Below are 11285 nucleotides of genomic sequence, written 5' to 3' on the forward strand. Positions count from 1 at the left end.
GCTGGCCCCGCCGTCGTGTGCTCGGGCCGTGCAGGCGCTTCTGTGCCCAGCCGCTCCCGCCCGCTGCCCGTGCCTGCTGGCCGAGCTGCCTTGCAACGGCAGCCCTCTGGGCACCGGCCGCGGGAGGGTGGTCAGCGCTCGCAGAGTCCGTCCTCCTCCCTGCCTGGCTTTTGGCTCCATCTCTCGAGTCGGCGACTGCACGACTGAGCTCTCCTTTGCCATTGCATTTTGGTCCTTGCTGCCCACAGCGTGCGCAGCTCGTGGGTAGAGCTCCTGGGATGAGGGCGAGCTCCGCTCAGGCAGGGAGGCTGGGGCGGCCGGGGGTGGCCCTGGATGTTACTTCCCGAGCTGCGTTTCTGCAGTTTCCGCAGGACAGTAAAACATGCCATCGCTTGCGGGGCGCAGTGCGGACCCCGGGTTAGGTGGTTCAGTGAGAGGACAAAGCTCGAGCTTGTGATTCATTGTTCGGCCACGCAGCCTCCGTTACAGTCCTCTCCATGGTGCATCCCCCACTACTCCTGGGAAAGTCACAGCACTGAAATCCTGGTGAAGGTCAAGAAACAGGCGTGACTGAGCCCCTGCTTGGCCCCTCTGCCTTGCGCTGCTGGGCTCTTCCGGTCTCCTGAGCCCTTTCTGCTCCTCCACCTGACCAGCCACCGTGCTCTTTTCACTGCACGTGTTTATAAAACCTGTCCAGTAGAATCTGACCCCCCTCAATTCCTTCACCTCTTTGGCTTGTAAAATTAGTTTTTAATATTTGTCTGGTGTACAGAGACTGATCATAGAGATTCCAGGTGGTCCACCTTGACGGCTCTTTGGCCTTGCAAGCCTGCTCCTTCTCAGAGCTGGGCCAGGCAGTGTTCACTGTGCAGTTGGGTGTTGAGTAACAGCTCAGGTAGACCTTTCTTCCCCTCCAGCATGGATCTGTCTGACCTTGTGCTGCGCTCAGGTGTGTGTGTGAACAGGTAGAAGCATATAAATGTGTGCGTGCCTCCTTCCCATGTGATTGTGCCACATGTGTGCTGCTTTCAGCTGATGGGAGTAAGCGAATGTCTGCTTAATGGCTGTATTGTGTTCCACAGCAGGAGAAGGAACACAGTCAACTCATTGTTTTAAGTTTATTTGCGTACGCCCATGCAAGAACTGGGGCGCAGGCCAGAGGTGGGGGGGTGAGAGGACTCCCCCAAGACAGAGTGGGGAGTAGAAGAGCCCGGTCCACTGAAATACACTGCTGGGGGGGCAGCGGGGAGGCAGCGCGGTAGTCTGGGCGTCACCTGCGCTCTGGGGCCTGTGGCCGTGTCTTTGACAGCTGAGACGCCTGCGCAGTTGCTGAAGGCCCTCTGTCTCTGCCCAGGGCCCAGATATCACACTGTCCAAACTGTACAAGTTAATTGAAGAATCTTGTCCTCAGCTGGCAAGTTCCGTCCAGATCAGGTAACTACCATCCCCACTTGTGGGAAGACGTCAGAGTAGATGAGCATTCGGAAAGAGCGTGGTTCTCCGGGTCGGGCGCCGTCACCGTTGGGGGTCGGGCAGCGTCACCCTTCGTCCTGCTTTCCGAGGACTTTACTTCCCAAACGTGCCGCATGTTTAGGCTGTGCGCGAAGCTGGCTCTCCGGAGCGGCTGAGCGTCCGCCCTCATGGCTCACTCTGAGGGTTGGGGACAGAGGGTGGCCAGGCCTGCTTCTGAGGCCCCGGGAGCGGCCTCTGGGTGCCCGCTGTGTACGTGTGGACGGTGAGCCGCGGGAGTGCGTGGAAGGGGGGCTGTCGGGCCTTCCCCACACATGCACCGAACTTCTCACTCAGAATCAAGCTGATGGCCGAAGGCGAGTTGAAGGACATGGAGCAGTTCTTTGACGACCTGTCGGACTCCTTTTCTGGAACGGAGCCCGAGGTCCACAAAACGAGCGTGGTGGGTGAGCGGCCTGGGGGAGACTGGCGGACTCGCTTGTGTCGGCGCAGCGCTGCCAGGGCTGGAGGCGGTGGGCGCCTGACGCGTCGTGCGGCTGACACACGCTCGGGTGGCGCTGGGGGCAACGGCTCTGCGTTGTCCACCGTGGTCAGGGCTGGCCATGGCCTGGGCTGCTCGGTCTCCCCGCTGCCCACAGCCCTGGATCCCTTGTTATAGGCTCGTGGCACAGTTTGTGGGGGGCACCCCCAACTTCCTAGCTTTCTGTTAGACTTAAGGCCACTTCCCGCCCCTGGCTCATCTGCGTGGAAGTTTTTCTGTGCACGGATGGCAGTTACTGGTCGCTCTCCGGGCCAGGCCACTTACAGAGAGAATGAGGCCTGGGTGGGAGGTCGGGGCACGGGGAAGTGGGGGGACGGCCCGGCTGTGTGCCGAGGCCCTTCCAGCCGGGTTCTGCGCCGGCGCCTGACACCGCCTCCCGTCTGTCACCTGCAGGCCTGTTCCTGCGCCACATGGTCCTCGCCTACAGCAAGCTGTCCTTCAGCCAGGCCTTCAAGCTCTACACCGCGCTGCAGCGCTACTTCCAGAGCGGCGAGAAGACGGCAGCGTGCGATGCGGCCATGGGGTCAGCCGCTCGCGAGGAGCCAGGCCGGGGGCTGGAGAAGGAAGACCTGGATGTGTCAGCGAGGTGCCGCCTCTGGCCCTGCGGCCCCTCGGGCGGGGCCCGCCCCCGCCCTTCTGCTCACGGGGCGCCCCGGGGACTCCGCGGGCATCTGGCCCCGGGGCTGAGGCTGGTGGCTGCGAACTCGCAGCAGCAGCAGCAGCGCGTTGGTCGGCCGGGGGCTCCGCCCAGCTTGGCGAGTGTAGGGCGCCGGACGCAGGGCGGCGGTGGCCGCGGCGTAGCCTGCTGACCTCCGTCTCTTTTCCAGGGAAGAAGAGGCTTCCTGTAGCAGGCCTCTGTCCCAAAAGCAGGCGGAGTTTTTTCTTTCTCAGCAGGTAGGTTGGTTCCGTGACTCACAGCTTCGTACACGGCCCTGCGCCGTCCAGTTGCTGGTCTGGGCTGCCGCCCCACGGTCGCCCTGGGCTCTGGCGGCCCTTCCCGCACTCCCCGTGGCTCGCCAGCAAGGTAGCAGCAGCCGTGGCCCCGCTGGGTGCCAGTTCACCCCTGCGAGCTGGGCACAGCGTGTAGTGCCGCGGCCTCCCTGCAGCCGCCGCCGTGGCCGTGCCCTGAGCCCCTGGCGAACCGCCCCCTTTTCCGCGGGGCCCCCTGGTGGAGTACCAGAAAGGGTTTGTCTCCGAGACTGCTGCGGCTGTCACCGGGGGGCAACCAGGATGGGGTGACTGGTGGCAGGCGCGGGGGGTGCTATCTGGACCTGCGACGGGGGTGTCCCGGCCGCAAGGACGTGCGGGGCGGGCACGAGCCCGCTGTGTGCAGGGGAGGGCACTGGGGGCCCTGTGCCCGTCTGAGCGGCGCCGCCTCCCCCCCCAGGCTTCGCTGCTGAAGAACGACGAGACCAAGGCCCTGACGCCAGCCGCTCTGCAGAAGGAGCTGAATGGGCTGTTGAAGTTCAACCCTGACTTTGCAGAGGCGGTGAGTCTGCCTGGCCCCCGGCCGTGTCAGGAGAAGCGGCTCACGCCTTGCTGAGCGTGCGCCTGGGCCGAGCTCTGCTCCCCGCCCGCCCGCCCGGCCAGCCCCTCCCTCACGCGGTTGCTCCCTCCCGCCCATCTCTGATGCCCAGAGGCCCCGGAGAGGATGTCGACGGGCTGACACTGGAAGAGGCTCGGGGCCCGACGGGCTGACACTGGAAGAGGCTCGGGGCCAGACAGCCTAGTCCATCAGCCTCCTTTGTGGGTTCTCTCAGAGCCCGAGGAATCCCCCCTTCTGGGTTTGACCCTGAAAACTTTGTTTCTTGAGCTCACCTGGGCTTGGCATTTGTCTTGGCCATGTGGAGAAAGCCGGCCTGTGTGGGCCCTGAGTCCCGGGCCTGCCGGCAGGGGCTGTCTCCCCGGAGGATGCTCAGCGTGGTCAGCTTCCCCATGCCGGCTGTCTGGAAGGCCGAGAACGCCACGGTTTAGCTTAGACGCTGGGGAAGCTGAGTCCACAGTGTCCGGGCTCTGACATCTACTGCTGCCCTGCGCATTCCTTACCAGTGCCCGGGCCGGGCACCCTGGGCCATGCCGGCGCGGACCCTGTGGTCGTCATGGGGCTGGGGGTGGATGGGGGTGGGCCAGGGCACCCCACGCGCATCTGACTGCGCCCCCCCCCTTTTCCCCTCCCCAGCACTACCTCAGCTACCTGAACAGCCTCCGCGTCCAGGACGTGTTCAGCTCCACACACAGCCTCCTGCACTACTTCGACCGCCTGATCCTCACGGGGGCCGAGAGCAAGGGCAGCGGGGAGGAGGGCTGCGGCCGCAGCCTGCGCTACGCCGCCCTCAACCTGGCCGCACTGCACTGCCGCTTCGGGCACTAGTAAGGGCTGCGGGCGGCAGGCGGCGTGTCCTGGCCACGTGCTCATGCCCGAGAGAGCTGGGTGCAGGCCAGGGCGTGGGTGAGGGCGCCTGGCGGGGGGGGACTGGCGGGTCCACCGCCATCCCCCGCGGAGGGCGGACAGGAGGCTGCTGCATCCTGGTCGCTCCTGGCCAGCTTCTGCTCAGGCCTGAGTGGTGGTGGCGCTGAGCCCCGGTCCCGGGCGGCCCCTGAAGCTGAACCCGGGGAGGACAGGGACTTGTCAGGGGCTCCCGGAGCCGCCTGCCCTGAGGGGAGGATTCCCGGGTGGCACCCTGCCCTGCGCCAGCACCCAGCTTCACGCTCGGTGGCTGCTTCCTTGCTCCACTTCTAAGAACAACGGCTGTTGACGGAGCTCCCCAAAGGGGCTCTGGGAGGAAATATAGTGGGGCGCATGGCTGCCCTGAAGGCCCAGAGGCATCTGTGCGTGCGCCGGGAGAGGTGCGGGAGCCTCGGGGGCGGGTGGGCTTGTGCCGGGCTTCACCAGCAGTGTGGGAGCCGGGCGCTCGGTGAGAGCCTGTGACTCGGGCAGTGCGCGGCCAGGAAGCCCCGCCTGCCTGCCTGGCACTGCCGCTGGCAGTGAAGCGGGCTCTGCCCGGTGGCTTTGGCTGGAGACAGGCTGTGCCCACGTGACCCCGGTGTCTCCAGCCAGCAGGCGGAGCTCGCCCTGCAGGAGGCCATCAGGATCGCCCAGGAGTCCAACGACCACGTGTGTCTCCAGCACTGCCTGGTGAGGTGCCCGCTGCCTGGGGGTCCTGCAGGGACCAGGCTGTGCCCCCGGTGCCCCGGGGGGTGGGAACTCTGGGTTCGCCGGCCCCACACCGATGGGCGTCGCGACAGACTAGCTGGGAGCTGCCCCATTGGCCCGGTCGAGGCATCTGCTGCTGCTTTTCTCTCGGCAGAGCTGGCTGTACGTGCTTGGCCAGAGGAGGCCTGACCGCTGCGTCCTGCTTGAGCACTCCGTGAAGAAGGCTGTGCACTTCGGGTTGCCGGTGAGCGCCTGCAGGCTTCTCCTGCCCCCTCCTCCTGCATAGTGCCGGGCAGGCGTCGTGGCCGTGTGACGGGCCCCTGTGGAGTCCGCTGCGGACGCCGTCGCCCCCACGCGCTCGCTCGGCCAAGTTCAGGGCAGACAGGCCCCGGGCCGGGCGCGAGGCCGCAGCCTCTAGGCTCCCTCGGGCTGTGCCTTGCAGCAGCGGCCGCCTCGGCGTGGGTGCAGGCTGCCTGGGCCAGCCGAGCTTCCGTCCTTGAGCCCTGCAGGGCCAACCCAGCTATGTGTGGCGTCCGCTGTGCATTCTCCACCTCCTGGAGAAGGCTGGTGTGGCGCTGTCCCAGAGCGGGGCCTGCTCGCCTCTGCCCTGGGGCTGTGTCCCCCCTCACCCCCACCCCCAGCAGGACACCAGGGCCCCCCCGGGATCGGCCGGCGCCGCCCGGCAGCCCTGCGTTGTGCCTGGCTGAAACGCACCCAGCGCCGCGTCCCGAGGAGCAGGCGTGGCCAGCTGAGCGCGGCGTCTCTGCCCAGTACCTGGCCTCCCTGGGGATCCAGTCCCTGGGGCAGCAGAGGGCGCTGGCCGGGAAGACTGCGAACAAGCTGATGGACGCGCTCAAGGACTCCGACCTCCTGCACTGGAAGCACAGCCTGTCCGAGCTCATCGACATCAGTGTCGCGCAGAAGACGGCTATCTGGAGGCTGTACGGCCGCAGGTGGGGGCGCCGGCTGGACGCTGGGCGTGAGGGACGGTTGGGCCCCCGCCCCGCCAGTGCCAGGAAGCTGCCTCAGCGGCCGGGGCGGGACCAGCCGGCCCTGTGCAGAGATGGGGCCCTCCCTGTTGGGGCACCTGGACACCCGGGCCCAGCCCCAAAGCCAGTGCGGGGAGGGCGCCCCTCGGCCTGGGGAGTGCCCGCAGGTTTCTCTCCTGGCGCCCGCCCACCTCGCCGCACTGAGTCCCCAGCTCCCTGCGGGTGGAGTCAGAGGGGCAGGCGGGTACTCCCCCCCCACCCCCCCGCCCTCGCCCGGCCCTACCCCGGGCGCGGCGCCTGACCCGTGTCTCCGGCAGCACCATGGCACTGCAGCAGGCCCAGATGCTGCTGAGCACGAGCAGCCTGGAGGCGGCGGGCGGGGCCGCACGGCAGAACAACACCGAGGCCTTCGCGGTGGCGCTGTGCCACCTGGCTGAGCTGCACGCCGAGCAGGTAGTGCCGGGCGGTGCCTGGGGCTGGGCCGGTGGCTGCCCCGCGCTCACCTGCGTCTCCGCAGGGCTGCTTCGCGGCGGCCTCGGAGGTGTTGCAGCACCTGAGGGACCGGTTCCCGCCCCACAGCCAGCACGCCCAGGTAAGCAGTGCCGGTGCCTGGCGGTACTCGTGCCCGTGTTTCCGCCGCTTCTGCCCAGGCGGGGCGCGGGCGGACGGAGCGCACTGAGCCCATGAGCCGTGGCCGTGAGGGCGTCGGCCAGAGCAGCGTCTGGCCCCAGCGGGCCGCGGGGGTGGGAGCTGCTCTGCACGCCGTTCCCCGCCCCTGGCGTGTCTGGCACCGGCCGGGAGGTGGTGCCGGGCACGCGGAGGCGGGTAGCCGGGTGCCGCCACCTCACCCTCGCACTTTCTCGCGTGCGTGAAGCTTGCTTTCTAGTTTGTGTCAGGAAAGGGTGTGAGAATTACCGCAAGGACTTGCCCGGGCCCAGGCACGTCTCCGGCCCGCCGGCAGGGGTGGACGCAGCGTCTGACCCAACCGCCCCTCCCCAGTTGTGGATGCTGTGTGACCAGAAGATACAGTTCGACAGGGCAATGAACGATGGCAGGCACCACGTGGCCGACGCGCTCGTCACGGGCATCACGGCCCTGAGCAGCACAGACGGGGTCTACAGGTACGCGCTGGACATGGCTGCCGGGCGCACAGCTCCTAGGGGGCGATGAGGCCGGGGACGCGTGTGCCCCGCTCACAGCCCTAAGAAGGCAGCTGAGCGAGGCGGACCCGGGCGTCACCCCCGGGGCTCCCTGCTGGCCGAGGGCTCCGCAGCCCCCGGCAGTGGGCTCGGGACCCGACCGTCCCGCGCCCTGTCTGTGGTGGCCTCTCCGCTGCCCGCGGCCTGCCCCCAGCTCGTGTGTGAGTGGATAAACCCCAGGAGGGTCGCCGAGCGGAGGTGGCGCCGAGGCCAGGGTGTCCGCATCCAGACGCCCTCCCATGCCACGCTATGTGGACGTGGGCGTGCGCTGCTGGGGGCCGGGGCCCAGGCCGCTGCGTCGTTTCTGTGCCAGGAAGGCGCTGGTGCTGCAGGCCCAGAACCGGGCGTCCGAGGCGCACAGGCTGCTGCAGAGACTGCTGGCTCACTGCCAGCAGGGCCGGAACACGGAGATGGCCATCAGGTGGGGCCACACGCCCAGGGGCGGGGGGCTGGGGGGCAGCCGGCCTCCGGCCTCACATGGCCCCCCCCCCCCGCTCGCAGCGTCTTACTGGCCGTGGCCGAGCTGCACTGGCGCTCGTCGGCGCCCGCCGCTGCGCTGCCCGTGCTCCTGCAGGCCCTGGCCCTCGCCAAGGAGTTCCGCCTGCAGCGCCTGGCCTCTGAGACGGTGCTCAACCTGGCCTTTGCCCAGGTGAGCTTGCGCCCGCAGTGTCTGGGGCACGTCTGTTCCATGTGTACATGAGCAGGGACACCGGGGGGCAGGGTTGCGGGGGCCTCGCGGCCGCCATGTGAATACACAACGCCGCTGGTCTCTCCCCAGCTCATCCTGGGTGTCCCAGAGCAGGCCCTGAGTCTTCTGCACATGGCCATCGAGCCCATCTTGGCTGACGGGGCCGTTCTGGACAAAGGCCGGGCCCTATTCCTGGTGGCCAAGTGCCAGGTGGCTTCAGCGGCTTCCTACGACCCCCCGAAGAAGGCGGCAGGTAGGGGAGATGGGCGCCCCGGCCTCCCTCACGTCCCGTGCAGCCTCTGCGGCTGCCGCTTGGCACCAGTGTCCTGGTGGCAGACGGTGGGGTGGGGGTGGGGCGCCCCGGGTCCCCACGCGACACTTGGGGCTGACCCCGAACTTGCAGCGTCCAGAAGGTTCAGGGGAGACACCCAGCTGGCAACAGTGTTTGAAGCCAGGTGTCTGCGGGGCGTGTGAGGCCGCCCCGCGGCTGGGGCCCGCTTGATGGACGGACGGGGGGTCATTGCGGCCTGACCGGCGCCAGGCTGCTCACGGGCCTCCCGGAAACGCCGCTCGCGCCGGTGCGGCTCAGCCCATGGCAGGCCGGAGACCGGCCCATGCTATGTCAGTGCAAGCGGCACGAAGCTCTGTAGACTGCCCGGGAGCACCTGCCCCCCCCCTTACCCCCTCCCGAGCTCACACGTGCACTCCCACCCCCCCGCGCCCTGCAGCTCTGGAGGCCGCCATCGAGAACCTCAGCGAAGCCAGGAGCTACTTTGCCAAGGTCGACTGCAAAGAGCAGATCAGAGACGTGGTTTACTTCCAGGCCAGACTCTACCACACGTTGGGGAGGGCCCAGGAGAGGAACCGCTGCGCCATGCTCTTCCGGCAACTGCACCAGGAGCTGCCCTCGCGCGGGGCGCCCTTGGTCAACCACCTTTAGGCAGGCACCGCGCACCCCGTGGCGCTCCTGGCCCGGCAGCGACAGCCATGCTGCACAAAGGGCGCCGGCCCTTTGTTAATAAACAGTCATGTGGTCAAGCTGCGACGGTGTTAGAGATTATTTTCTCTCTGGGCAACATAAACAGCACTGTGCAGACCGGACGAGGAGGCCTGGGGTGCCGGATGGTCCCCGGGTCAGCAGGTGCTGCAGGACTCTCCCCGAAGATCTCTGACGTGGCCTCCCTGAAGATCTCTGACGTGGCCGTGGGCCGGGCCTGCGCAACCTCGCAGGCACAAGGTGGTGGCGCCACTGGAGAGGGAAAGGGAAGGTGTTCTTCGGCCCTGGGTGAAACACAGGTGTCTGCGGCCCTTGGCTGGCCTCCCCGGGCACATGGCCGTCTGCTCCACGGGGTGAGAGTGGGATGGGGGGAGGGAGGATGGCGGCTGCAGCGGAGGGAAGTGGTGTGATGGGCGAGGAGCTTGGCGGCGTGTGGCAGCCATCGCCCCACTGCGGGGTCCATGGTGACGCACCTCAGAGCTGCAGCTAGCAGAAGCCAGGCCACGCTTTGCTTGTGGATTTGTCGCGTGTCACAGAAAGGTCCCTGTGGCCCAAGTCTGGCCGGCAAGGAGTAGGGATGGCGCTTTCTCTGTTGAAGTCAAACCCGGCGGGAAGTGCCTTCTCCACAGAGCACCTGGGCGTCTCCCGCCAGACGGTGGCTCAAGCTGCCGTGGAGAGACTCCGGTGCGCCGCTGGCTCAAGGCCTTCTCGTGTCTGCCAGACAGGCTGTGGTGCAGACAGCCGACGGGAGCACCCCGGACAGCGTGCTGGAGACTGACGGCGCCTCCAAGGAAGGAGCTAATGTCGGTTTCTTCCAGATTTGTTCTCTCCCTGGTGTCGTCTCGCAGTGCCCTAAGACGCTCCAGCCTGCGTCGGCCGAGCGAGTGTCCAGCGCTTTCAAAGCTGCTCTGGGCCCATTGGCACTGGCACCAAAACCAGCATAAAGGTAAAAAAAAAACAAAAACCGACCGGGATCAGCCACACTCTGGCAGGGTCAGCTCTGTGACCCGCCCCAGCCAGGGGGGGGACCCCAGGGGCAGCCGACCCCGCCTGGCCCCCACTGACCCTGAGCCACGTGTCTCAGGGGATCCGCCTGCTCTGCTCCCCACTCTGCCTCCAGGGCGTCCTCCCCGTGCTTCTGGCCAGCGCCCAGTTCCCACAGCATAAATAAATAATAAAGCAGCCTGCACCGGTGGGTTCCGCCCGCCCCGCGCTGACTCCGGGCAGCGGCCCTGCCCCGTCTGGACCAGCCTCTAGGGGGGCGGGTCCAGTCGCGCACGGCTGGAATAAGGGACCCCAGGGATCCCCAGGTGTGTTGTCTGGTCACAGCGACTGGACCTTCCCGGGAGCGAGGCGGGGGCAGCGGGTGGTGCGCGGTGAGTGGGGGCGTGAGGGTGGCCCCTGGGGACGGCTGGCTGGCAGTGGCCACGCAGCGCCGAGGGTCACGTGCGCGCTACCTGGGGCCCAGCAGCCCTCTGGGCAGCAGTGGGAGAGGTTGGGCCGCAGCTGGGCCGGCCACCAGGCACGGCCGCCGGGCAGCACCCGGGGCCAGCCAGGGCTGGTGACCCCACGGCTCTCCGCCGCGGGTGCGAGGATGCGCTGGCCCAGCCGCTGCCCACCGGCCTTGGGCCGGCTCTGCCCTCTTGGTCCTCGGCTTCGTGCGCCCAGGGAGCGCTGACCGGTGCCTGGACGCTGACGGGTGCCGGGACACTGCCCGCGTGGGCCGCGCCGGCCCCTGGCCTCCACCTGGTACATCTGCGGCGCTGCAAACAGCTCGACTGTGGGGCGAGAGTGTGAAGTGAGGCGTGATGTAGCCTGACGTGAGGTGTAACAGAAGGCTGACGTGGCAGTGACGTGGGCGTGACATAGGGAGCGACGCGGGGTGTGACGTGGGCGTGACGTAGGGCGTGGCGGAGCGTGATGGCACACACCTGGCGGCGCCCCAGCACCCCGGCTGGGCCCCTCCGCGCCGTCCGCTGGCCCTGCTCCCCGCTGGGAGGCCGGCCCCATCGGCCCGTGTCAGGCAACGTGGGGGCGGGCTGGGAGCAGACGAGCCTGTCGCCTTCGGAGGGACGGTCGGCGTGGGGGCGGTCTGGCTGCCCCCCACCCCCCGTGTCCGGTGCCCCCAGCTGGCCGCGGTCCAGGTCACCACCCGCTGGGCCAGCTGGCTCCCACCCTGGGCAGCAGAGGGCCCTGGGGCAGGGGCGAGCGCGTCCGTCCGTCGGGGGGGTTCCGGGGGCACAGCAG

The 11285-nt window shown here is 68.0% G+C and overlaps 1 protein-coding gene across 1 annotated transcript; it reads left to right on the forward strand.

The window, feature by feature from the left end:
• The first annotated feature begins 1304 nt into the window (after window positions 1–1304).
• On the forward strand, window positions 1305–9084 carry ANAPC5 (anaphase promoting complex subunit 5). Its single transcript, XM_012731201.1, has 16 exons — window positions 1305–1434; window positions 1807–1916; window positions 2405–2597; window positions 2839–2905; window positions 3399–3500; window positions 4191–4381; window positions 5066–5147; window positions 5320–5409; window positions 5937–6118; window positions 6472–6607; window positions 6672–6746; window positions 7154–7275; window positions 7667–7774; window positions 7855–8002; window positions 8132–8294; window positions 8770–9084. Exons 2-16 carry the CDS (start codon window positions 1817–1819, stop codon window positions 8979–8981), a joined length of 1971 nt encoding a protein of 656 aa, XP_012586655.1. The 5' UTR covers window positions 1305–1434; window positions 1807–1816; the 3' UTR covers window positions 8982–9084.
• Window positions 9085–11285: the final 2201 nt, after the last annotated feature.

The sequence above is a fragment of the Condylura cristata genome, unplaced genomic scaffold (assembly GCF_000260355.1).
Source record: "Condylura cristata isolate star-nosed mole 26May11 unplaced genomic scaffold, ConCri1.0 scaffold00029, whole genome shotgun sequence".
Lineage (NCBI taxonomy): Eukaryota > Metazoa > Chordata > Mammalia > Eulipotyphla > Talpidae > Condylura > Condylura cristata.

Excerpts from the sequence above, each read along its gene's own strand:
- ANAPC5 (XM_012731201.1), top strand. The coding sequence starts at position 1,817 with ATGGCCGAAGGCGAGTTGAAGGACATGGAGCAGTTCTTTGACGACCTG. Across the intron at positions 2,906-3,398 it reads AGTTTTTTCTTTCTCAGCAG|GCTTCGCTGCTGAAGAACGA; the intron begins GTAGGTTGGTTC and ends CTCCCCCCCCAG. Across the intron at positions 8,003-8,131 it reads TCAACCTGGCCTTTGCCCAG|CTCATCCTGGGTGTCCCAGA; the intron begins GTGAGCTTGCGC and ends GTCTCTCCCCAG.